This window comes from Fusarium tjaetaba (genome assembly GCF_013396195.1).
Source record: "Fusarium tjaetaba strain NRRL 66243 chromosome Unknown NRRL66243_c0000085, whole genome shotgun sequence".
Taxonomy (NCBI): domain Eukaryota; kingdom Fungi; phylum Ascomycota; class Sordariomycetes; order Hypocreales; family Nectriaceae; genus Fusarium; species Fusarium tjaetaba.
The window spans coordinates 75,442-100,963 of record NW_023501281.1 but is presented as its reverse complement, the minus strand read 5'-3'; the positions used below and the strand labels follow the sequence as shown (position 1 = coordinate 100,963).

The window sequence follows — 25,522 nt, the reverse complement described above, 5'->3', positions numbered from 1 at the left end:
TGCTAGAATATTACATCTTTACCATTTTGGGGTCATATCTGCCCTCCCTATACCATCATACAAGATGCGCGCGCTCTCTCAAAATCCGCCAACGCCATGCTTAAAGTCCCAAGACCATGCCAGCCATCTGCGCATCCATCTATTCTCATTTTTCTCCAAGTATAAATATTCGCCTTCTCTTTACAGGTATGGCATCCACAGCGCATCGCACTGTGCCAGGTTCATAGGATTGACTGCCTTTGCGATGGCATCAATCACTGTCTGGTTCGCAGGCAGGTTGCCAACAGGGCTGTGCGCTAGGCTGAGTGCCCGCTTGACAATCGATTCACTGTTGACCTGCACAGAATCTCGAAGTTGACCCTCTGTAATTACTCCGTTCCTGTGGCTGCCAGTAAACCAGAACAGCATCTCATCACGCACAAGAAGCGTCAAGGCGTGCTCCAGTTCGTATTCAGGCTCCGTCAAGCATCGCGCAATGGCCATCAGCGAGCATGCAAAGATGCCTTCAGTTGCAAGTGGTCCCATCAAAGTTTGGAGGTTAGGCGTGAGTCGGAATGGCACCGGTTCAGGGTTGTGGAAGAAGGGTTTGTTGGCGCTCATGTAGGACATCATTTCAGACCCCCAAACCTTACCCGTCGCCCTTGATATGTTGATCTTCTGTGGGTATCGGTTGTGCATGTACATGATGTACGTGATGAATGTCAACGCCGCAAGCTGGTACGAGAACTGGCGGCGGAATAGCCAGAACTCTGCAAACTGTGGGAACACCTTCTGGAAATATTCTATCGCCACTGTTGATGGCACCCACTTCTCCTGAATCGCGTTGAATACCTCCAACCGAGCTGTCGCTGCCTGCTCAGGCTTGTTCTGTTCATTGTTAGTAACAGCGAAACCATGTTCGTATCTTTGACAACTCACAGAGCTCTTGCTTTCGAGGGCTCCGCGAAGCTTCTCCATAGTGAATAGCACAGGGTCATCCTTTGACATGCCCATGTTTCGGCAATGATCCTCATATACCCCCTGTAGTGTAGTGTAGGATGTATCTTCCTGCACAAGTCTGATATGAGGTGCAAAGGGAACCATGATTGGTATCGTGAACTGCAAATCACGACGCCGACTCTCCTTCTTGCGGCCCAGTGTTTGGTTAAGCGACCGGAAGAGCTGCAAAATGCGCTCCTCTCGTCGGCAGTGTCGCGCTGCAGGGTGCTGAATAGCCCATTTGTGAATGCTACCATCATGACCACGCATCTTAATACGGCGGTAAGAAGCGCTGATAGATCGGACAAGATCGATGTTTGGAAGGAAACGATCGATGCGGATGAAGTCTTGGTTTTTGTCCTTGTGCTGCAGGTATTGACCTGGAACCTCCACCTCATCGAATTTGCCATACCTAAATTCACTTAGGTGTGGAGAAAAATTTTCAAGAAAAGCACGAGGTATTCGGTGATCCAACTTTTCCTCAAATTTGTTCCTCCAGCGGCGCAGCTTGTAGATGTACTCGTACATTGTTGGCTTGACAGTAACGAAATCCGCTTCGAATGACTTCTTGATGTGACTAGGCAGGATTGTTTCAGCAAACCGAGTGATGTTGGTTTCGGTCGCCGCCGGGAGCTTCACATTCTTGGCGAAAGATGGCGGTGTTCTACTAACGTAGGCCAGAGCATCGTTAAGAAGAGCAACAATTAGCCGGTATGCGTCTTCATCAGGGGGACACTTGAAGTTCTTCTGGATCTGGTCTACCATAGTCTCCATTGAAAGGGCCAGCAGAGGGAAAGCAGTCTTGAGGACTGACATGACTTCTTCGGTGTAATCCCACGGAGGCTTCTTCTGAGGCTGCCCTGGCTGTCCAGGTTGAGGGGTGGCCTTTTGTGCAGCCTTCGAAGGATCGGGTGTTTGCCCGTTCGTAGGCGCGGGAGTGCCTGTGGCGTTGCTGCCGTTCGCTTCTCCCTCCGCCTTGACTGGGGTACCATCAGCCGCATTTGCAGTGCCTGGTCGTGATGATGCTGTACCAGGCCTGGGGGGGTCCTGCTTTGTCATGGATGGTGATGCGCTCGCCTTTCCATTGGATGCCACAGATTGTGCGCGTTGTCGTGCTGTTCTGTCTCGGGCTTCTTGATTCTTCTTTATAACAAGAAGATCCTCTCGGTTGGTACGAAGCTGGAAGTACAAAGCCTGGGGATATGACTTTGCAATCTTCAGCAGCAGTTGGAAAACACGAGGAGCTTCCTTATGCCCGAGTCCCGTGATAAGTTGTTGGATGAAAGTGATCCAATACCACACGGGTGTTTCACCCTTGAAGTCATCAAAGCCCAACGCGATCGTGCCCTTGGCGTCATCCAAGCTGAGGAGCCACAGGATTCGTGCAAGGAGTTTGCGAGACTTAGCATTCTTGTAGCTTCCCGCAGCTTGCAAGTACGAGGTAAGTGCTTGTCTTGCCGCATTGAGGTCAGTAGGGTCTTCCTTGAACTTGCGGTCGTTAAAGTAGCCCCATTCTGCCCAAGCTTTGGCGGCACCGATGTCAAAGTATAACGCCGTGCCATAGGCCGAATCGGCCTCATCCTTTTGCTTGAGCTTCTCCAAAAACATTCCCTTGAGGGTGTAGAATTCAGCTTTCTGAGACGGGCTAAAGTAGTTGAGGTTTGTATTGTTGATAACATCCAAACCACTCGAGAGCTCGTCAGGGTTTTCATAGTGGCATTTGGCCTGTTCACGAAGCTTCAAGAAGGCTTCCTGAATCTCAATATTAGGCAGCGTGTAAATGCGGCTCAATTGATTGATGCAAACATCAGGAAGGTTATGCTTGCGAGCGACATGGGCGAACCTATTAATAATCCAGGCAGTCTCGTGGAAACCGCGATAAGCAAACGAGCTAGCACCGCCAGCGTTTTGCTGTCCTTGTTGAGGAAGCAATTGCAGATACGTCTGGTTGATGAGGCTGAATATGTGCTGTCTCCAGGTGACGAGATCTTGCCAAGCAGTGATATCATCCCACACATTCGGGAGTCGATCGCGCCAAGCACCCAGCAGTAACTTCAGTTCGCCAGATTTGACATCCAGGTTTGTCTGGTTGGTATTCGCAAGGCTCTGGCAAATGACACTGGCGTCGTGAAGCTCAACCAACTGTTGGAAGTTCTGAAGAAGTGGAACGTGGGCATTGGTCAGGCGCTCGGGCAACTGGTGCCATTTACGGATTGAGAGCTGAATTGCCTCATCGCACACGCGAGCGAAGTCCGTGCTAGCCTCTTTCTGATTGTGAAATTTGAGAAGTGACATGAAAGATTGGAAGAAGGCTCTGCGGGGTGTAGGGGCGTCCATAACGCCCTTGATGATATTATCCAAAGCCTCGCGGTGTTGCTCATCCTGCCACATGTCTGTGCTTCGCCAAGCGCACTCGAGAAGGAGATCTTGGAAATTTTCATGCTTAGCGAAATCCTGAAGAATCTCCCACTGTTGCAGCTTTTGTGCACAAAGAACCCAATGATCCTCCCAAAGCATGTACTCGGCTTGGGAGAAGGGGATCACACCAGTTCTGGCCTTGATCTGGGCGTTCTCATATAGCTTTTGGGCCTTGTCCCACATGCCGTTCTGTTCGTACGACAGCGCAGCATTAGTTTCAACAAATTGGCACCGACGCCGCCAGGTACCATAGAACAAATCGTCTTCCTGGAGTGAAGCGTAAAGCTCGACAAGAGCATCGAGGTTGCTTTCTCGTACCGTAGCGGAATCGACTTGGGGTTTAATGGCAGAGTTCTCAAGTTGAACCAAGGCAGTATACCAAGCATCGTAGGTCTTGGCCTCAAATTTGAGGACATGTGGTGGAATCTTGCACTCAGGCCAAGTCTTTGCGGCCCCGTCGAGGATTGACTGAATGACGTTAGGGCGCTTGTCAATTTGCCGGCTATGATAATCTTTTGTGAGCAAAGCAACAATGCCGCGTTCTAGATCAATTCGGTCGTCCTTGGCTACAGACGACCAGTAGATTGGGAAGAGGGTTACCCAAAGGTTGTGAGCGAGTTGGGAATCGACATGCTGAAGCTGCACCAATGGTTCGATGACGTCCTTCACCTTGATGTCTCCCAGTTCCGACATGAAGCGACGATGAGTAGCCATGAATGATTCGAACTTGTCATCGATAATGACAGTAGGCTCCCGAGCCTCCATCTCCTTCGTGAAGATTGTGAGCAGGCGAGAAATCGGTAAGGTTCTGAAGTCGGTTTGGTATAGTTGGATATTGGCGTTCGTCTCGACTGCTCCGAGTAACAGCTGTGTAGCCTGCGCGAGCCAGTATGAATCTGAGAGTGTGTCCCAGTTCTGAGAGGTAAGAACGTAGGACAGACGTGCACTGGCCGACTTGGATAAGCTCTTGTCAAAGATAGCCATGAAGCGATTGCGCATTTCAACATCCGCTGCACGAGTGCCGATTAGGAATGCATGCTCCATGCGAACAGTCAATTCTGTGCGGGTGATCTTGGGGTCCTCATAGATGCGAATAACAAGGTCCAGGAACTTGGATAGCATGGTTGGGTCTTGTCGGTGTTCAAAGGAGAGCATTTTATGAAGAACAGCCGTCTTCTCCTTAAGTGTTGGCCATGTTCCTTCTGATCGGAATACCCACCCCTCAACCATGTTCAGTATTTCCTCACAAAGTTCAATTGACATGGACTTTTCAACCAAAGTTGCTAGGACGCTGAGGAAGGGTCGTCGATTGTCGCCCAGCACTTCCATCCGCAGCGCTACCACCTGGATTTCCTTGATCATAATCTTGGTTTGAATCTCAAGATCGTAGGCCGACATTTCTCCGCTTGGTGTGTTGGGGTCCTGGTTCCTGTTAACACCAGCTGCCTGGCTTGCAATAGCATTGAAGTGCTGGACATGTTCTCTCGCATGTTTGGATTGGAGAGCCTTCATCAGAGAATTGATATGCTGATCAATTACGTTGGGTTTTCGCTGGCCGAGAGACCACAGAATATTGACACCTGAAGTAAAGTTGCTGCTGTTCATTGCTTCTGTGGCGACTTGTGACAGGTAAGCAACAATCTCAGATGTTTGTGTCTCCGTTTCACCATCGGCATCGGCGTCCTCCATAGGTGTGTCGTCTGGTACGGAGTCCAGGATGCGTTTGACAATCGATCGGAGTTCACGGTTGTCGTCAAACTTCTTGTCGGAAAGATGAAGGCAATCTTGGATCTCGGGGTTTTCTGATTTGAGGCACTTCTCCAGGACTTTCTGGATAGCCGGCATGCTCTTCTGGATCCACTCGTCTGACTTGGAGTTGAGCACGATACGGACCACTTGAAGGGTGTTGATGATGTTGGTTAGGAATTTGTCATCGAACTTCTCCTTATCTGTAGGATCAGCCGTAAGAATAGTTTGTGTTCGCTCGCTCGCCAAGATAACCTGAGTTACATTAGGAAAGAGGTCGAGGTCAAGGTCGCCCCAGTATTGTGGCTGCACCAAGTTGTAGAGGAGTTTCATAGCCTTCTTGCAGAGATCAGTCAACGCAAGAGGGACTGGGGGGATTGACGATGAGACATGATCCCGGGGTTTCGCGGAAGGAAGTTCGTAGCGTTCATTTAACTGAGCAATGAACTCAACAAGATACTTAATCATCTTCATTCGGAAAAGAGGGGGGATCTGATACTCCGCACGGCCAACTGGCTGGGAAGATGCATTTGCCTGCTCAGACTCCAATTTTCTCTTCTTCGTGTTTGGAGACTGGGAAAGGGACCTCGCCCCAAAAGATGCCGATTTTCCTTCAACTCGCCGTTCTTCCCATGTCCAGATCAGCCACATCATGTTAAGGCAGAGCCTCTTGGATTCGTGCGACGCGTTTTGGGGAGTGGCGAGCTTCCGTAGAGAACTGATCATCAGAGTGATGTATCTATCACGAGCTTCATAGAATAGATCAGGATGTCTAACAAGGAAATGGTAGATACTCGTCATCTGCTGGGCATTTTGTCCTTCGTCGACGAGAACACGCCGGGGGGCAATGGCCCAAGCCGCAACGCGCTCGTTCTGGCCAGTTCCACATCGTTTCGGTAGCATAGGGGCAATGAGTTCGAGTGCTTGAGTAACCAAGGCGCGTCCCTCGTTCTGGTTGGCTTTGAGGAGAGAGAGGTACACCTGAGTGACAATCTTCGGAGGCGTCTCATAATGAGCGATGAAGTATCCAATGACTACGTAAGCAGCATGCTTATTAATGACATCCTCAAGACGAATGAAGGTCCATCCGAACTTGATGATATCTTTCCGGGCATCCTGAAGGGGTGTATGATAGTATTTGACCAACATTGCCGAAAGCTGCAAAACCTCATAGCGAGTGTGGTCAATGCCAGGCTGAGCTTGGTCGTCCGTTGTCGACTCCGGTTGAACCTTCCAGATCTTGCTGCTAACTGCATCAATGACAGCTCTATCCATAAGTCGAGGGGTCCTGTTCTGGTCGAGCTGTTTCCAGTTTCGCATAACGTCCATCGCAACGATTGGGTTAACGATATAATGGAGGAGGAAATGCTTCATCTTGTTTGAAGCAGACTTCCCAGCATAGGTATCCAGGCAGCGGAGGACAATGGTTTTCCAGAAGTCAACTGCATCACTGCAGATTATTCTCTGGTAAATGAAGGAGAACAGCTCCTGGGTGACCCGTAGCTCATCAGATGTCACGCACTCGATCAAGTTGAAAAGAGGATCCAAGTCTTTGGGTGCCCTTTCAAGAGACTTGACGAGGATAGTCATCAACTCTTCAGCTGCTTGGTAAGCAGGTAATCGGAGATGTGCGGGAAGGGTGTGTTGTCGAAGATGTGTTTCCAGCTCCTTGCCAATACTCTTAAGCCAGTCGAGATGCTCCTTTTTGTCCATCCACTTCTCTGCGCTGGGGAAATGGCTGAGAGACTCAAAAATGTGGATCGCGTTCACCATGGCAATGAACTTGGCCTCGCTGTTTTGGCTGATAAGCTCATTGCAACGGGTAATGAGACCATCGAGATTCTCAATTGCGACTTCTCGCAAAGCATTACTGTCGGCATGTGCAAGGACCTGGGCCAACAACCGGCCATATTTGAGGTCCTCGACTTTGCCGAAAAGGAAGGCCCAAATTTCCTTTGGATATCGATTCATGTATCTGTAAATAGGCAAGCGGAAAGGACTCAGTTGAGTTCTGCGCAACTTTTCCTCTAAACCAAGAAAGCAGTCGATCAGTCGTTCCTTAAAGGCTTCAGCGGGAGCAGGAAGCAGATGGAAAATGGTCAATATGGCAGTGATGATCTTCATCTGTGGGTGTTGGTCGAAGAAAGTAAAGGATATCTGTTGCAAGGCACTAGGCTCGACGATTGAGTCGATCTGTTCTAGTAAGCGAGCACCGATCTCGACCTTGAAATAAGAGGTAAGCAGCTTCAGCAACCTGGACAAATTGTCGAGTCCTGCGGTGCTTAAGCGTTTAGGGTCCGAGAGGCTCTGTAGCACTGGTCGCAAACCTCCCTGTAGGAGCTCCTTAGGCAAGCGTCTATCGACTGATAAGACAGACTTTAGGGCATCGTTCGCCGCATTGATGGTGGGTTTTGACTCTGAATACAGGCATTTAAAAAAGACACTGAGGATCTTGGTCTTAGTCGGCTGGTTGGAAAATTCCTCAAACGTCATTGCAGTTGTAAGAAGCTTAATACATGAAACTCGAAGGTTGACAATGTGCTCATGAGTACGGAACTCCGCAGGCTTGTTCGCAAGAGATTCATCACTAGCATCCGCAAGCGCCAACGACTCCATCAGCAGACGGTTTAGGTTCTCATCAAATGGGACCCAGTCGTTCTTCAAGCTCATATGGTACGTCATGGCATTGATGTAGCCGATCTGAATACTGAAGGGCAACGCACGTAAAGGCTTGGCAAAGATGGGTTGCAGAATCTTGTCCTTGCAGGGTTCCAACAGTTCCCAGACCTCACACTTTGCCGCCGTTGCAATGAGTTCCAGCGAGTGTTTTGCGGTCTCTCGAACATGCTTGTTCATATGGTACAGATCGTTGCCAAATTGTTGACAAATCTGGGAAAGTCGAGGTTGCTTGAGCTGAGGGTTTTGCGTCTGCCCTGGTTGTTGCGTGATGGGCAGTGTATCCTCCTTAGTTATGTCTTTGGTGATGCGCTTCAAGAGGACCTCCAAGCTAGTTTGAGCCAGGCAGCGCGTCTTTTCAGGAAGATCCTGGGGCATGTCTTTGACCACATAAGTAAGCGCACGGATAAACTCGGTTTGCTTGGATGTGATCCACGTGTCGCCCAGATCAAGTTCAGTAAGCAGGTAATTGATACCTAGACTACCACCAGTCTTGGTGAACCACTCTTCTTCATAGCAGCTGTGGCAGAAAGTGCTGCTTAGATGACTGAAGAAAGGAAGTTTGCCAACATCACTTTCTGAACCAAAGATAATTGCTGTAGCATCATACATCTCACGAATGGCACTCTTGCCCGCCTCGCGCACATCAGGGTGATCAGAAGCCAGCGACTCGACAATGGCGTCCGAGAGATTGCGTGTATCGATGTGCAAGGGGCCCTCGCCAGCATTAGGGTCGAAGGGGCTAAATGTGCGCTTCAAATCCACCAAAGCTCTACCAATCTCAATGATCGCGAAGTGCTTGCAAACGTTCAGTAAGAAGGTGCTGGCTTCATCCTTGAATTCCGGGAAAGAATGGGCAAACATGATGGCCTTGAGAAGCCGTTTGACGACCAGGTCTTCGCTCTCCTTCTTCGGAATTGATCGCTCACGGTCTGAGATCTCGAAATTGGCGGTGTTGATCTCATACCTTCTCGCAACCAAATCTTCAGCTTGGAGTCGCAAAAGACGCGGGAGGTCATCTGGCAGCTGATCATAACCGATCCGAAGTTTGAGTTGTGCCTTGATCAAGTGCAATGCTTGCTTTTTATAGTAAGCATCATATTGTTTGTTGTGATTATTCTTGGTTGCCTTTGGAAACTCCATTAACTTCTGGATAGCAAAGTCGATTCCCATGTCAGCAGGGAAGGCTCTGTCCTTCTTCGAGCCCAGAAGTCTCAGATCAAAGCTCGAAGGATCATCGGCATACTCCCTATAAGTAAGCGGCACAGCACTAGTCATAAACTTCCTGTTCCTCCCACCCAGTTTACCAAGAATTCGCATCGTGGTATGAGCGTGAAAGTGGCTGTAAGGGTGGGGTTTGAGATGGTCAAAGAGAGCAGTCATCAGTTCATCAATGACAGGTGCCATAATGGGATCAAGATAGTCGGCTGTTAGGTTATCAACACACAGCTCCAATGTTCGCAGCCCTTGTCCGACAAGATCTGTGCCTGCGCGCAGAGCAACAACAAGTGGGCGCATCAGGAAGCTGAGGTGCGGTAGCAAATGACTAAGTCGAGCCGGGACTGTGAGACAGAGCTCCACGTAGAGGTCGCGCTCAGATGGCTTTCGTGCAGCCATGAGAAGATTGTTCAGCACATCCAGAAGCATTTCAAGCAAAGGGAGGATTTGCTTGTAAAGCTGCTCGAATTTACCACCACCAATGCTGCGAAACAACGAGCGAAGAAGGAGAAAATAGTTCATTGGCTCTTCTGCTTTTGTTGATAGCTCGATGGATTTCGTGACAATGTTGACAACGTGTGGTAATAACACCTGTTCATTCTGGTTGGCGAATAGGGTAACGGCCATGAAAGCCAACTTGAAGAGCCTCAACAGAATGGATGATTTCTTGACATCTGCAGAGCCGACCTGGTCGATTCGCTCCATGAGGAATTGTAGAAGCATACCGCAAAAGCTAGGGGAAGTCGCTTCGCTAGCGAGAAAGAATTGTGGTATATGTAGCAACGCTGTATGTTCAAATATCATGTCATAAAGGCGCGGAATCTCCTGCTGGAACACCTCGTGAAAAGTAGCCGGATCAATGGCATGGAAAACGGTAGCAAAGGTCTCAAGAAGGTCCTTCTCCTCCTTGCTACATGAAACCATGTAGAAGTTGGCCATATATTCTACTGGCGACATGTACTGGGACTCCGCTGCTGGCTTCTCAATCTCATAGTACCTGAAGACATACGCACCCTCTCGGAAGAGCTTGATGATGACCTTAACCTCTTCGGCTGTGAAACCATAAGAAACATCCTGCCAGTGCGTGGGAGCATTTTGAGCGTCAATGGGTGTCCCAACGTTACATGTCCTCAGCTGATAGAAGGTGTTCTTTAGGCCTGTCATTAAATTTCGGAATAGGAATTTGTTATCGACGACAGGGTCCGCACCTCGATCTCGTGGGTTTGATGTCTTGATTGGTACTGCAGAAAAGATATCGGTTTCATCCCAGTCGGGGGGACTGTCCTTGTCGGCTAAGTATGTCTCAGGGGTGCCAGCCTTCATCTGTTCACGGTACAGAGCAGAGAGCTTGACAGCATTGGGGTATTGCCGGTTCATGGCCGCAAACTTGTCGGCAATCGCGTTCAGAATCATGATCAGATAATGTCGTGCATCCACCTTATTGGGTAATTTCGCTATGCATTCTGCCATGTTCAACAGGAGCTTCGCGCTCATTGTCTGAAAACTTGTACCTGGGAAATTATCCTGCAGATTCCTAGTGTAGACCTCAACAGTCTTCCTGATCTGTTCCGGCTTCAAAGAGTCTCGGACATGGTGGATGAGATCAGCAAGCATGCTGTATGCTAAAGGTCGCATCGTCTCGTGCACTGTCAATCCATCACCAGTGAGCGTTCGCTCATCCAGGAGCTCGTCAATCTTGGGAATGAAGATCTTGCGGAAATTATAATTGATGATATGGCGAATCGCAACAATCAATTCCTTGCGTGTGCCGGATTTCTCTCTAGGGCAGTCTTTCAGGAGACGCAAGACGATGTCGGGGAGTCGAGGCAAGAAGTCATTCAGATGTGAGGCGTATTGCCGAAGAAGATATGCCAAGAAGCTCATCGTTTTAACTTGAGCAGTGATGAAATCGGCAAATGCCACCCGGTTCTTGATAGCAGGGCTCACTCCCGTATGGATTGTTCCTTTGGCAGCAGCATCGGCGTGTGCTTGCTGTTGTGCTGAAGCTTGGAGACACAGCACGTTCTGAATGAGAGGGACGAACTTCCGGACGTTCTGCTGCACCGTGTTTCGGTAGACCTGGAATATGGACACCACAATAATGGGACATTCGGAGAGAACCTTGAAGGAGTGCATGCCCTTGAGCAGGGGGCGGTTCTGTTGCTGTGTATCGGTGCCAAGATCGTTGACGGAAGCGACTGGTGAGCCTGGCCTTGGGGACTGGAAGTTCGTCTGCGAGTTGCCAGGGGTTGAGGGCGCTCCTGGTTGCGATGGCGCATTATGGGGTGCATTGTCAAGCTGCTCACGAACGACCTTCTCCATTTGCTCGAAAAGCTCTTGAATGAGAGTGAGGAAGAGCTGCACTTTGCCCTGTAACACCTTGTGCTGGTGGCGCATAATGTCCGATATTATCTTCACACATATTGTCGCGTTCTCTTCGTTGTCTGTTCGTACAAGTTGCATCAACAAATCGACTGTTTCTTCGGCATGGGGTTCGAAGGGTTCGGGAGGAGCGGGCTGGGTAGGTAATCGGTGAATGACCTCGAGGATGGCCATCCGAAGTTTCTGATACATGTTAGCAGCAGATTGATCCTTTGGACTTCCAGACTGACCTGGTCTGGTGAGTTGCTCTGGAAGATGCATGGTCCGCGTAAGATGGTAAAGAAGATGGGCATTAATCTCTTTAGGAAGGGCGGGTATATTTGACCACTGGTATAGTGATCTAAGCTATCGCGCAACGTAGTTGCAGCTTCAAGCTTAAGTCTAACATCTAGATTTGGACCTCGTCAGTGCTCATAGTCACAATATTGCAGACATGCGACAGCAGTTCCGGTGGGGTAGATTTCAAGTGTATTCGTACCGATATCAGTTGCGCTGAGTCGCTTAACGACATCATCTATAGTGGTGCCCGACATGGCTGCATTATTGGCGAAACTCCATCCGCAGAGGTGTTGGTATAATGCCGGCCCTTTAAAGTTGAGGGCAGGAAGATTTGAGCTAGAGAGTTGCTTATTGCGATCGATATCGTGTCATTAACAACGAACAAAACAAAAAGGCCAATCTGTAAATTGTTTCGCACCAGTCTGTGGAGGTTTGGGGCGTGATATCGGTGAGGTAATGTGGAGGATTTGTGGTGGTTTGCGATGGGCGATAGGTGTATGGTCTTGCTGGGCAAGCTTGAAAGTCGAACTTAACGTGAAGGTCTGTCGCGTTGAAAATTACAAGAACGACTATGCTGGGGGGTGCAGCCGCCAATTCCTCAGACGCTAACGCCGTGTTAACTTTTTACCGGCATTAGCTTCACTATTTGGCCAATCATGCTTGATTTACTCTCCAGGTCAAGGACCACGAGCTGGGCGCGGGCATGACTGTATCTTATCTTATATCTTATCTGTTCCTCCTCGACGACCATGTAAGACAAGGATGAGAACAATCAGATTGTGCTACATTGTTTGAAATCCAATGCTTGATTCCGTAATTCGGGCCTTAGAAACAACAATAACTATTTGTCTAGTATATAATATGGAATATCTACATAAAACATATTAGCGAAATCAATTTCACAACTCAATATGCTTGTCAAGCAAATAATAGCACAGAAAGGGGAATTCGATACAGAATTCCTCATACGTGCTGATTGCCCCACCGATTGCGGTGCGCTTGATAACCTCAGCTCAGGGATAGGGTAACAGAGGATGATTCACATCCATATCAAACAGACTTCAATCTAACTCGCAAAGGGTTTCCCTGCTTGTAATTCTGCTCTCCTCTGTGGACTATATATTGAACTCTATTCTTTCTCGCCAGGCTAATCTTCTTTATCACGAATCAACTGCACCACTTTTCAGTACGCAGCCTTGTAACTGGCTTATCACATCCATCTACATAGTGACTCAACAACTTGAGACTCTCACCTCAAACCCAGCACCGGGAAAATGAGCGGCGACTTCACAGCTTTCTTCTATGGTGAGTGATATATCTTAAGACTTTTTGAACCGTTTTGACTAAAGCTGATGCAGGCACCTTGGTGGGTTTGCAAGTCGTTGTCGAAAGCGAGTACTAATCTTTGACTTTAGATGGCTCCCGAGGTGTTCTTCACTGTCTGCTACGGCAATCGTGACCCTCCCAAGGCCATCAAGGACATGCACACATTCACTCCGGCTATCCTGGACGGCTACTGTCGCCACAGAGTTGAGTGTGCAGATTACCCTGCAGTGGTCCCCGAGAAGGGTCACTCTGTCCTTGGCATATATGCCACTGGATTGACTGATGGCAATGTTGACAAGCTCGACATGTTTGAGGGATCTGAATACTTCAAGGAGAAGGTCAAAGTCAAGGTTCTTAACAAAGACGGAACTGCTCCTAAGAAGGAGGAGACCAAGGAGACATTTGTCTACGTTTTCGACAACCCCGATCACCTTGAGAAGGGCGAGTGGGATTTCGAAGAGTTCCGAAAGTCGAAGATGAAGAACTGGACCAGAGCTGGGCTTGGTTTCGGTGAGGGTAAGTTTACTCAGCCATGCTCAGGTGCTCATACTAATGATACGGATGCAGATATCCCTGAAGGAACCGGCAACGATGGGTGGGAGGAGTGGAAGTAAGCACCTGTTTCTGTAAGCGCTTTCCGGCATCAGAGGTCGCTCGCTTGCTTGATAGCAATGTATTTGCCTTTAATAGCGGTGAAGAATAGAGACACTGGCACCATCAAACCGGCTCGCGGAATGGGCCTCATAGATAAGATGATACAGTCGGACGAGATGAAATAGACAAATCATTATCTCTAAAAAGTTTCGCAAGCGCTCGGTCATGCTAAGAATCAGACAACGCACCAGGGAGTAATTCACAACTGCAGGTCTGGCGTTGGCCTTGTGCCGACAGAGTGTTGGGCCTCATTAAGTCATGGGCGGTTAAGCTGTCCCAAGCTGTCGGGACGCACCTGTCCACAGGCTACCGTAGCCTTTATTTCAGTATACTGAAGATGGATGTGTCTTTGCAGTTGCTCTAATGAAGGGTATAAGCTAGAGTCTCATCTTTTCCAGATTTAGTACATCTTTGCAGATAATACGAGTTCGCGGCGCATTAGGTCTACCTGCTGACGAAACGTTGCGGTGAATCCTTTGAGTAACAAGTGTCGAGAAGCTTCCTTTCCAGTGCAAGTTGGAATCAGAATTATTGATTAATAAGTGTACAGTGAGTGGCACAGAGGTTTGTTCTGTATTAATCTATGTGAGATGTGGCTGATGGTTCCCGGTGGTTCTCCCCGAACATGCTTGGGTAGGGTTACAGGTGGAAATCCCACTCCTCCTCGTTCAAAAGGAATGACTTCACGCCACCTGTTTACGCGGCTGCTATACCCGGCCCTGTTCATTATGTTTGAAACTTAAGACAGAGACTAATGAGATCGACAGTGTTCAATTGGTCTAATAACACCGCGTGGATATTTGATGAAGAAAATGTGGTCGGTGCTTTCATGCGGATCCTCAAATTGAATCTCCATCATGGTAGTCGTTGCCAAGTTTTACATGTACGAGCTCAGTGAGGGTCATCTGAACTCAAGACCCTTATTATGACCATTGACCTTTGTAGATTATGAGAGAATCGCCGTGTTTCGTCCGACATCACCCCCGTATTTTTTTCCCAGGTCCGTCTGTTGGTTGGGCTGCATGAGCTTCTGGTCACGAGAATGGCCGAAGAACCACCTAACCTAGACATTTGTTACTGAAGGTATATCGGCGACTATACGCGATTCACCATTGGTGACGGTATATAAGAGTGTTGAAAACAACAACAACGCTATTTCGAGCCATCTGCATGTAGTGCCGTCAGCCCTAATGGAACTGTATCTGGCGTTAATGTCACACGGCGATTGGATCTTATCATGCCCGGCCAGATCCAATAGAGGTACAAAACATCAAACTACTGGTTTCGGATCCAATCTTGTGAACTGTGCTCCAGTAGACGCAAGCGTCATCTCACCTTGGCCTGAAAGGAATCTAGGCACAAAACCTCTGTCGATAGACCATACGCTAAAAAGACTTACAAGTGTCATCACTCACTGTAACTGACCACTCAGCCTGCCACGTTGGCTAGGAAGAAGTCTCGGTTCCCTCCGGGCGCTACACATATTCCCAGCTTGCCAACCAACATCAGATCTCTCAACCCCACTCCAACTCCAACACCACCTCTCGTCCAAACCCGAAACACCAAAACACCAAGACGCGAAACATCATGACAGCGCCCTGCAGAAAATTATCAGAATGAGGCCTTTATCCGCAACTTACGCAAGGTGCCCACGCCTCGTGTATGATACCTTCTCTTTATGATTGGCTTGTCATAAAAACCCATTCTCACTAGGAAGTAACTTATGAAACTGTGCCTGTTTCATGAGAGAGAAGAAAAAACGATTATCTCTCCGAGAGCCCAAGGAACGGTTCCCTGCTGTCCTCGTTCGTCACACGGAGGTAAATCCCAAAAAGGGAGGAGTGTCAGGAGACATTCTTTGAGATCTTTTCGACCACACGTGAAAGACTTTTGCCCTGTTGAGGATCTACAGCTACCCCCTGACTTGGAGGCGATCGTCCAGGGGATACCTGAAGATGGCAGGCCTCCAGAATGCCCAGCCTGCAATGACAATGGGTCCAGCCGGACCTCCGATACTATCAAGTTGCACCAAGGTCCAAGGTCAAGGTCAAGCTACTCATGGTAGCTGCGAACTTATACCTAGCGGTATTTCGATGTGAAGCAAATATATTTGCGAAATTCCTCCCTGTGGCCGTCAAATCTCACCATCCTCAATTTTTCTTGTCTTGGCCAGAGTGAGACAACTGACTGGTTCTGGACTTCCAAGCCACTAATCCATTTCAACACGATCGCTTGGCCATACCCCTGTCTCTCAGCCTTATATCCCTGTCATCGCCCCCTGATTGGCATCGGAACCCCGCTATCAAGAGCTAGGTTTCTCGTAATGGCTGGCCCAGCACGTCGGACTGCTAGCAGGGGATGAGACGGATGTCCGAACAATGCATTGACTCGACAATGAGCTCGGATCACTGAGGCAAATCAACAGATGGATGTCGGATTATTCTGCGAATCCTCCTTTCGAGCATTTCGCCATGTTAGAATTCAAGGGGCATTTTCATGGTGGAATGTATTCCAGGACATGAATAGAAACCTGCTGTGCTGTCCTCCGTAGCATGACGTTGAGAGCAGGGTTGTTCAAAGTCCCCAGTCTGGCTATCGTCTTTCCCGAGTACTTGGTTCGACAGGGCCTGATTGGTGGTCGCACAATTGGAATCCCTTGCGTCCCAACCACATATTCTTTTCTCAGTCATTACTTCACCGACTAAGCTCCCTTGCCACCATGGAGAATGTATGGGCGGCCTACGCTAAGCTGACAGCATTGAAGCCGTTGACAAACGACAAATCATTGAGTGGCTCATCATTCTCGTAGAAGGCGCTTGAACAAACCACACAGGGGCCTCGCAGCTGAACAAGGGCGCCGGCAATAGATCCGTTGTCGTCTTCCATACAGATCCCTCTTTCAGGCAGGGCAGGTTCCCTGCAAACACACGAATCGCTAGTCAGGGGCATAAACCTCGTCTTTTCCTCCGGGGTATGCATGGGTCCAGTCCACTCACACTTTCCTTTCGTGACCAGATGAGTCTTGAAACATTGTCGTCAGCCTATCATGCATCGCTTGCTGCAAATCGTCTCTTAGTCCTCCGGGCCTAACCCCTCCGCCTTGCTTCGAAACGAGACTCAGCAATTGCATTGAAGAAACCTGAGTGGCTATGCATGTTTACTAGAAGTTGACTCTTCCCTGGCTATACGGAGAAAAGGTCCACTATGATCGCCTCTGAGTCGCATGCAGCCGCGTCCGTTCGCGGGTGTTTCTCCCGCTCACGGAATCCCCTTGCCTCGATGTCTGCCCTCAGAACACTGGTGGCCAGTCCATCGAGCGAGCTCAAGTCCATATAAGACGCCGTTTCCTCCCCCGTGTTACCATTCTTCTTCACCAACGACTTCAAAAGTCTCCAGCCAGTCCTTCAAAGTGAGATTGTCTCAACGACATTTCCATTCCTTCTTCTTTCTTTCCAAAGGCTAGTCCTTTCCTCTGTCTCGACGACATTCACGTATTGCCTGGTGCAATTCGACCCTTCCTTCACTCATACCCAAATCGAGCTACGACTCTTCAGTCCTATACCCATATCACTCGATTCTTGTCTTGACGACAATCTCACTACCTGAACCTTGAGTCTACCGTCCGGAACGTTCAGACATTTCCACCATTCAATCAAAATGTTCGCAAAGGCTTTCACTTTTGCCAGCCTGGCTTCTCTTGTCAGTGCTCATATGCTCATGAACAACCCCAAGCCATACGGAAACCCAGACAACAGCCCTCTCTTGGCAGACGGATCAAACTTCCCCTGCAAGGGAAAGGTCAATGATGGCTCCGGTGACAACGTCTACAAGCAAGGCAGCACCCAACAACTCTCATTCACTGGCCAAGCTGTCCATGGCGGAGGCTCTTGCCAGGTTTCTCTCACCACTGACAAGAACCCTACCAAGGACTCTGTTTGGAAAGTCATCAAGTCTTATGAAGGAGGCTGTCCTTCAAGAACTGCAACAGGAAATCTGGGCGACAATGCTGACGCCCAGAACCCTGACAAGTACGACTTCACAATCCCCAAAGAGTTGGCAGCTGGCGAGTACACGCTTGCCTGGACCTGGTTTAACCATGTTGGCAACCGCGAGATGTACATGAACTGTGCTGCCATCACTGTTGAAGGCTCAGGTGGCTCTAAAGGCCTTCTGGACTCTCTCCCCGACATGTTCGTCGCCAATGTTGGCAATGACTGTGAAACTCTTCCCAACACTGACCTTAAATTCCCCAACCCTGGCAAGGACGTCAGCCAGCTCAAGTCTAAGCTTGATGGTCCTAAGGGCGATGGATGCCAGAAGGCTGGATCTGGTGGCGGCTCGGGATCTGGTGATGGCTCTGGTGGAGGCGATTCTCAGCCTTCTACTCCTGTGGCTGCTCCTACTACCAACAACGGTGCCCAGCCCACTCAACCCGTCGCTACACCCGCTCCTAGTGCTGGCAATGGCTCAGGCGCCGGATCTGGTTCCGGGGATGGATCAAATGGCACTCCTGAGATTCCTGGCGGTGCTTTCATCACTGTTACCCAGCCTTCTGCCACTCAACCTACTGCTACACAGGCTCCTGCTGCTTCCGAAACTCCCAAGGATGGTTCAGGCTCTGACGAGGGCAACCAGGGCGGCGACTCTGGTTCTGAAAGCGGTGGGTTCGCGGCTGGAACTGCCTGCACAAACGAAGGCGAGTGGAATTGTATTGGTGGCTCAACTTTCCAGCGCTGTGCCAGCGGTGCTTGGACTACCGTTCAACAGCTCTCTTCTGGCGTTACCTGTACTCCTGGCCAAGGTGCTGATATTGCCATGACCGCCAAGAAAGGCAAGAGGAGTATGCGCCGAGCTCAGCGTCACAATGCCTAGCCCAAAAAACATTCATTATTATATTTAGGGTCGGTCATGATTTCGGGTCTCGGAGGTATGGAAAGGCGTCTGGAAGTCGTTCTATGTTCTATTAGATAAATTCTTATGGCATTTCATAACAATACATATAACTTGAGACCAACAGCCTTGGGAGCAAGCAATGTGATGTAATCAATAGCGGGCATTGTGACGCAATATAATGTAGTAAATAACCCGTCACTTGGAGTTCCGCATTGAGATATTGTAGTTATGGGAAAACTACTTCAGGCTCCCCCATGCTTTTGACACACTTCCAAAGGACCCTGAAAAGAGTCCATCCGGCAGTCTGCTGAAGAGAGATCTTCCAATACTTTCTTGGACTAAAATGACACGAAGATTCTAAAACACTAGCAATAGGGCAACAAGTAATATTGAGAAGTAATATGATTTTTACTGGCCATTATTCATGTACCGCATAAGGCTCATTGAAATTGTAACAATCCCAGCTCAAACCTAGAGCCATGTACCACTTTTGATCTGACTTTCTGGCTGTGGCCTTCTCCTGAACATGCGCCATAGAAAGCTCTTTTTCACCTCTAGGGAGAGCGGATCGACTGGCACAACATGAGGATCCATTTCAATTCCGATATGGACATCCCCATCTCTTCCGATATACCTCCCGAAACTGAATGTTCGAGATGTATTGCCAGGAGTAGCAGCATTATAGGCAGGCCCAGCAAGTCGACTTGGTGCGACATAGGCTAGAACAGAACCCAAAGTTGTTGGCAGCCGAGGTAAAACAAAAGGAACGGCCCTGCTGTAGAAGATAACAGCAACCACTGCGTTCAGCGCTAGAACAGTCATAGTCATGATGAAAGAGACCTCTTCCATGAATATTCTCGTTTCTTGCGTCCTTCGAACCACAGTCGATGGTTTCATCTCGCTTCTGGAATCAAACAGCTGTTCATTTAGACTCAGGAATATGGCAAAAACCCGACGGTATATATCTTCGATGATAGGTCTCAACTTTTCTGTATCCGGAGGTGGCCGACTAGGATCGATGACATCCCGAGATCCCGTCATAAGCACCGTGAAAAAGTTCATCCAATCTCTTGCCGTAGAATCGTTATGCCATTGAGCTGCCAAGTCGTTCCATTGGTTATGGATATTCTGAAAAATAAAGTCCACTTGTGGTTCCCAGCCTTCGTAGTCCAAGGTCGTTTCCGATTCGCTCGTTTTCTCATAAGATAGGACATGTCCAAGTGCATCGACAGTGAGGTTGAACATGGCTGTTTCGAATATTGGCCGGCAGGTCATGAAACTGGCGTCTACAGTTCCATTAATCTTATCGGCTTCAGGAGTACGAGCCCAACCCATTATCAAGGTTCGTGCACATGAAATTGGCCCGTAATTGTACCCAACTGTCGTTATTTTCTCCTCGGCGGAAACACCTGAAGAGCGATTAAATGTGTTTTCTCGCATGTCTTGACTGAGAAGATCGATGCCATTACCACAATCGCGTTCTCCCACCTTGCTGAAATCTCTGGTTGGGCGAGGATCTTTGAATATGGTCAATCGTCTTGTGGGCACCGCTGTGCAATTTGCTTTGGCACCGAATCCTCGAGCCGGTATACTGAAAATATCGCTTGAATTTGAATCCTTCGGCTTACTAAAGATATGCCTCTGGAAATAGTAATCCTTCGAGACCCATGGGGGAAGTGTAGTTCCAGAGGAGAAGTTAGCCATTGCAACATAGTAATGATCAGAGTACTGATTTGTTGTGATCACGTCTCGACTTAGAGTCGCGTCGAGGCTGAAGACTGAGTCATTATCGAACTTGGCCACGAAAGCTGGGGCCAGGTTTTCGGTATACTCTGCTATCATAGGCGCTTCATTAAAAAGAGAACCCATACCAACTGCCAGAAGGTTGGCAAGTAGTGCCATTGCGCATACCAACACGAGGACGAAGTGTCTCGACTTCAAAGCCCTCCAGATAACGAGCTGTGGGGGTATTGATGTATAGGAAGCAGAGATAGTTCGTGAAGGTTCTGCTTTGCCTTGCCAGAGATCTCTAAAGGGCTGAAGAACACAAAGCAGTCGATTAAGAAGAACCCAGAATGGCTCGATAAGTGTCGCAAAGATTGTCGGAATGTAGTTTTCCAAGAGTTGTAATACCTCGAAGTTCTGAGATGGGCGATGCAAACCTGAGAAAGGTCAGTGTCGTTCTAGGAGATGAGAAGACTGCATGGGATGAAGCAAATCACCTTTCAAGACTTTCTCCTGGTGCTTCAAGTAAGAAAGTCCAACCATGGCGCCGAGTAAAACAAGGACAAAAAGTAGTCCGCTCCACCTTCTAAGAGCCAGTGGTTTGATAGGCTCATAATATCCTTTCTGCAAGCCAGCATCGCAATGATCAGGCCTTAAAGAATCCCCAATAAACTTGTCAATCGATACTTTGGTGCAATCTGAACGCTTGTCGTGGTATAATCGGAGCTGGTCTTGACGAAATTCTTCAAACAATGTCTTTTCATCGGCACTATCGAGTGACGATAGAGCCTGAAGGCATTCGGGACTATGTCGAAATATTTCAAGGTATTTCGAAATGGAAGAAGGGTTCATGGGGAGCTGACATGGAGAGGTACGACATAACCAGAGCACAAGGCCTGTGAATATGGCGATGACGACCATCAGACACTCGACCGACGTCGCGAACACTCTGCTTACTACCACGCCTGTAAGGAAGAAGTCGACAGAGGCGGTAGTGTTATTGAGTTCAGTGCCATTGACAAGTAAATGATGAACAGCTAGAGAAAACAAGTATTGGTGGGCATCGTTATACACTCGCTCGAGCATTTCCCTCGATGAATAGTCTGTGACTGGATTGTCTCTTCCTGCAAGTGCATAACCGACCATATTCGAGACGGGCTTTGCGAGTCCAGTCTTGTTAAGCCGTGGATGCTGTTCAACAACACGAGAGAAAGGATAGTCCCGAACGATGATCTTTTCTGACACTCCGTTTGCTAAGATGTATTCGAAAGCCGTTGAGTTGAATTCTTTGTCTGTAAGGATCTCTCTTGGTCCGATAGGGTACATAAAACTGGTATCGGGTTCAAGGTTGGACGATTTGACCCTTGCCATAACGCGTTGCTTGTAGTAAGTTGGTTGACAGAAAATGGCAGTAACGTTGAAATGAGGAATTTCAGTCATGGGGATAGTTTCGGTAGTTCCGTTCAAGTCAGTTTGCCTGGCCCAGGTTGCCAGAAACTGGTGCGTTGAGTTTCTGGTTGGTGGACATTCTGGATTCCCAAGGTATATGTCGGCATAGGCGTTTGAATAATATCCAATATAATTCATCGTGTAGTTAACGCCCCGTCGCATATTGACAGTTGCATTACATCCCTGGCCATTAAGAAAGTTGTAAGCTAGTGTCGCACCGTGTTCGTTTCGATGAATATCTGCCTGCCAGCAGCTCAGTTCCGTGGTCAGCTTTGTAGTTTCCGCTGTCCAGTTAGTGGGAACCTTGTCTGGAGCTGTATTGCTCCTAAGGTAGAAAGGTAGAAGCGCATATTTGGATGTGGTGAAGGGTGGATATGGCTGGCCTAACCAACCAACCGCATATCCATTGTTCAAAACCTCAGGATCCAAAAGTGTTACCTGCTGATTCAATGGAACGAGCTGGGATCGGTGCGTTGTGTTTGCTGCTTTAGTCTGGTTTATCACCTTCGTTCCCAGCAGAGAACTTTGTAGTGGTGTGAGAAGCCAGAAAACCATGACCATGGCTGTCCCCCCAAAGAAAACTGGCCAATGCCTACATGTGAATTGTTAGGAGTAGCTGGAATATGAGAACGAGGAAGGATTCACTTCTGTTTTGCCGCCTTAAACGGAACCAAAGCCACGAACTCATATTGGTAATCCAGAAAGAGCGAGTTCTCAGCTGTGGCGCCGCCTTTTTTGGACAACTCAAACCATGGCTGCATCCTCTTGACATCCAAGTCGATCCAACTCCATATCATACTGTACAACACGGCGATTATAGTTGGAACATAAAGGTAACTGAACTTAGCGTATCCTGGAATATCGTTGAGGGTGGGTGAGAGGGCTAGTCCACCCTGAGTTGCACTTCGTTGTGCTAGTGTCTCGATGGCGATGGCTAGAAGGATCGTAAGGGCGATGACGGCAAGCAATATCGGTGTCGACAGCGAGAGTGGTTTCCATCCTTTTCCCCTGTAGTCTTTCTCCTCCGGAGATACCTCTTTCACACCTGTAGTGGTCCTAGCCTTGGCATTTCTCTTTGGTAGTAGTGGTAGACTCTTGTCCAAGGAGCTTGGTGTTGAGTCGGCTGTCACGTTGCCCTGCAGCCGAAGCGCTGCCGTCTCCCAACTTGACATAACTAATTAAGAAAAAGGAAGAAGTGGCCTGCCAGCCTCTACACAAATTGTGTGAAAATAGAAGAAAAGATTTCGAGGCTCGAACGCCAGGCCACAGCCGTATTAAGACTATCGTATCATGGGCATAGTTGATGAACAGCAGAACCTTCCGTAAGAGGCAAGTGTTTAGAACCAACATCTATCAATCCGGTGAGTAAACAGAATCTCTAGCGAAATAGCAGAAGATGTGTTAAGGTAAGAGGAATATGCATGTTGGTCGATGGTTCATTATTACGAAACAGGAATAACTGGGCCTTCAAGGATCTGATACTACCTAAATTTACAGAATCAGCCTGGACTAAGCGCCGAACGAAAGTCAACCAATACTAGCTCCTGTAGATAGTCCGATACTTCAGCTTTCGCGCTATGTACTGGGAGGGTCATCCTTGCAGAGTGCCGCACCATCTGTATAGACAACTCAACACGGTGACAGTTTCAAAGCAGAAAAAGACACCAGAACTGGTGACCTCCTCCCCATTACTTTCAACTAATCGTTGACTCTAGAGAAGAACTTGCGTTTCGGAAACAAGACGTTTGAAGGGACTAATCTGTTGTTTGGGCACAGCATTAATGTTAAGTGGAACCAGCATGTGGAAGGGGCTTAAAGAATGGGCGGCTAATTGACCGTTGCGGTTGGACGGAGCGCTAATCGCTCAAGCGCTGAGCCTTTTAACTCGGTTTAGTGCCGGGTGGCGCCTTTCCGCAACGCGGGAAATGAAAGATGATCTGCAGGGTTACCTTGTTTTCCGATTGGACGCTGTGTGCGAGTGTTGGTGATATCCTGAGATCTACGGAGTTATGCTGTAGATGCTCTCCACCGAAGAGTAGCGTTGTCCTATTTTTACAAATCAAATTAATTTGGCGTAATAAATACCATATTATTATACTAAAGTTCTCGTAATAGATTGGCAACGACACTGGTCGGTGAGAACCTGTTTCAGCAAGTGTTAGATGGAATCTGAGGTATTGTTTCCAGTAGATACTTGCAGTTCCACAAACGATTCTAATACCTGAGCCCTACTTCACAAAACCCCATTTTGGACCTCATAAGTATTACTCATTTTGATTGAGAGTAGTTTGCATATCACCAGTGACTTTAACTTGTTAGCAGCGAATGCTTTTTCAATTGCCTATCTAACAGGCAGTAAGTAGATTGCTGATGGGAATCCTAAAATTACCTATATTGAGGCCCTGTGGCAAATTTCCTGTCTGCTTTGCTAGTAGTGATGATCAAGAAGTTTGAAACCAAGAATCCATTTCCATTCTTGAGAAAGTGAGTTGCTCAGATACTCATATCGACTATCCCTCTTCATCCGCCTGTTTCGATTGAGCTTGGATTCTGGGTCCAGATAGATGTTACACTTAGTATACCTACGTTGAATCACGAACGTGAATGACATTTGCTGACGTTGTGTGTACTTTCTGTAACTATGCGTAGCAAACAGGGGCATTTCCTCAGGTTGAAGTCAATCTTATTTGTGCTGCTTTGTGTCGATGAGTAGCACAAGCCTCAGTCGTCACTGGATCATGCCATGAACAGGGGACGCGTCAGATATACAATCACCTAGGTATCCGTAGAAGAAAGCTCATCAATCGACAAAGGGAAAGATTCGATTCGAGTAATATTTGGGTAGGGGCGTTCGGCTAATCGTGAACTGAAAACACATACGTGAAACAGGACGTAATAGCGAACGCCGCTGATAAAAGGCAAATGTACAGTCACTGGTCTGTCCTAGTTCGGTGGGATTTTGGCGCAAGCTGTCGCATTTGATGACTTTTCGGCATGGAAATAGAACTTGCGGACCCCAAAAAGGTACGGAACTAAAAGCTTAACTAAAACATGGAAATTTGATACTAGGTTCCTATTTAATTATAAGAGAAAGAAAAAGAAAGCGATAGAAACTTGTTGCCTTCTGTATTTGATAGGTAAAGGTTCATGTAAGCTGTCTTAATCCCCAGATTGAGCCTTCCACCCCAAGTAAGGTGCTGACTCAGCACTTGCATCATCCATCGCATCTAGGCCAAAAAGAGCACTGCGTCAGCTACGTTCGTTTTGTCAACGCCATCATCGCGAGCATCGTCAAACTTTCCCGGGCGTCCAAATTGTTTCTTCTCAGTCAGCATCTTATTGGCGTTTATTATTTATCGTTTCCACCCATAGGTCTCGATTCACGAAATTATGACCAAATAAGCACAGAGCTCGACCCCGTACGATTTCATTCATCCTCATAACTAAAGCTTCGACCGCCACCGCACTGAGGCTGCTTCGATTCACCGACCCACGAATTCCGCGCAAACGAAACCGAGCCTTCCCAGCAAACTCATTTCACTGCTTTAGTGGACCGTTCCTCTTCACGTTGCACGAACAATTTACTCCACGGTTCCCTATCTACGAATAGTCCGACAAGTGCCACCCCGCAATCCACCAACTGGAATCCGAAACACGCCCTTTTCCAACGCACATTCTTATCTACGACCTCGCATCTTGATAAAGTGTACAAGCGGATTCATCAAGAAATACTGTCAATCATACATCGATCAAACAACTAAGTAGCTCCCCATGGCGA

General features: G+C 48.2%; 4 protein-coding genes across 4 annotated transcripts; 2 read left to right on the top strand and 2 right to left on the bottom strand.

The window, feature by feature from the left end:
* Positions 1–180: 180 nt before the first annotated feature.
* On the bottom strand, positions 181–11,951 carry FTJAE_4394 (transformation transcription domain protein; the record flags this gene model as incomplete). Its single annotated transcript, XM_037350793.1, has 4 exons — positions 181–867; positions 919–11,601; positions 11,649–11,806; positions 11,852–11,951. 4 exons carry the CDS (start codon positions 11,949–11,951, stop codon positions 181–183), a joined length of 11,628 nt encoding a protein of 3,875 aa, XP_037208527.1.
* Positions 11,952–12,971: 1,020 nt separating this feature from the next.
* FTJAE_4393 (disease resistance aig2) lies at positions 12,972–13,637 on the top strand (the record flags this gene model as incomplete). Its single annotated transcript, XM_037350792.1, has 4 exons — positions 12,972–13,002; positions 13,056–13,063; positions 13,113–13,539; positions 13,591–13,637. 4 exons carry the CDS (start codon positions 12,972–12,974, stop codon positions 13,635–13,637), a joined length of 513 nt encoding a protein of 170 aa, XP_037208526.1.
* Positions 13,638–17,334: 3,697 nt separating this feature from the next.
* On the top strand, positions 17,335–18,549 carry FTJAE_4392 (spore coat sp96 precursor; the record flags this gene model as incomplete). Its single annotated transcript, XM_037350791.1, has 1 exon — positions 17,335–18,549. The coding sequence occupies one exon, from the start codon at positions 17,335–17,337 to the stop codon at positions 18,547–18,549; it is 1,215 nt and encodes a 404-aa protein (XP_037208525.1).
* A 492-nt stretch (positions 18,550–19,041) lies between these two features.
* FTJAE_4391 (uncharacterized protein) lies at positions 19,042–22,916 on the bottom strand (the record flags this gene model as incomplete). The annotated part of the gene is made up of 3 exons (XM_037350790.1): positions 19,042–20,732; positions 20,793–22,336; positions 22,390–22,916. 3 exons carry the CDS (start codon positions 22,914–22,916, stop codon positions 19,042–19,044), a joined length of 3,762 nt encoding a protein of 1,253 aa, XP_037208524.1.
* Between the last annotated feature and the right edge of the window lie 2,606 nt (positions 22,917–25,522).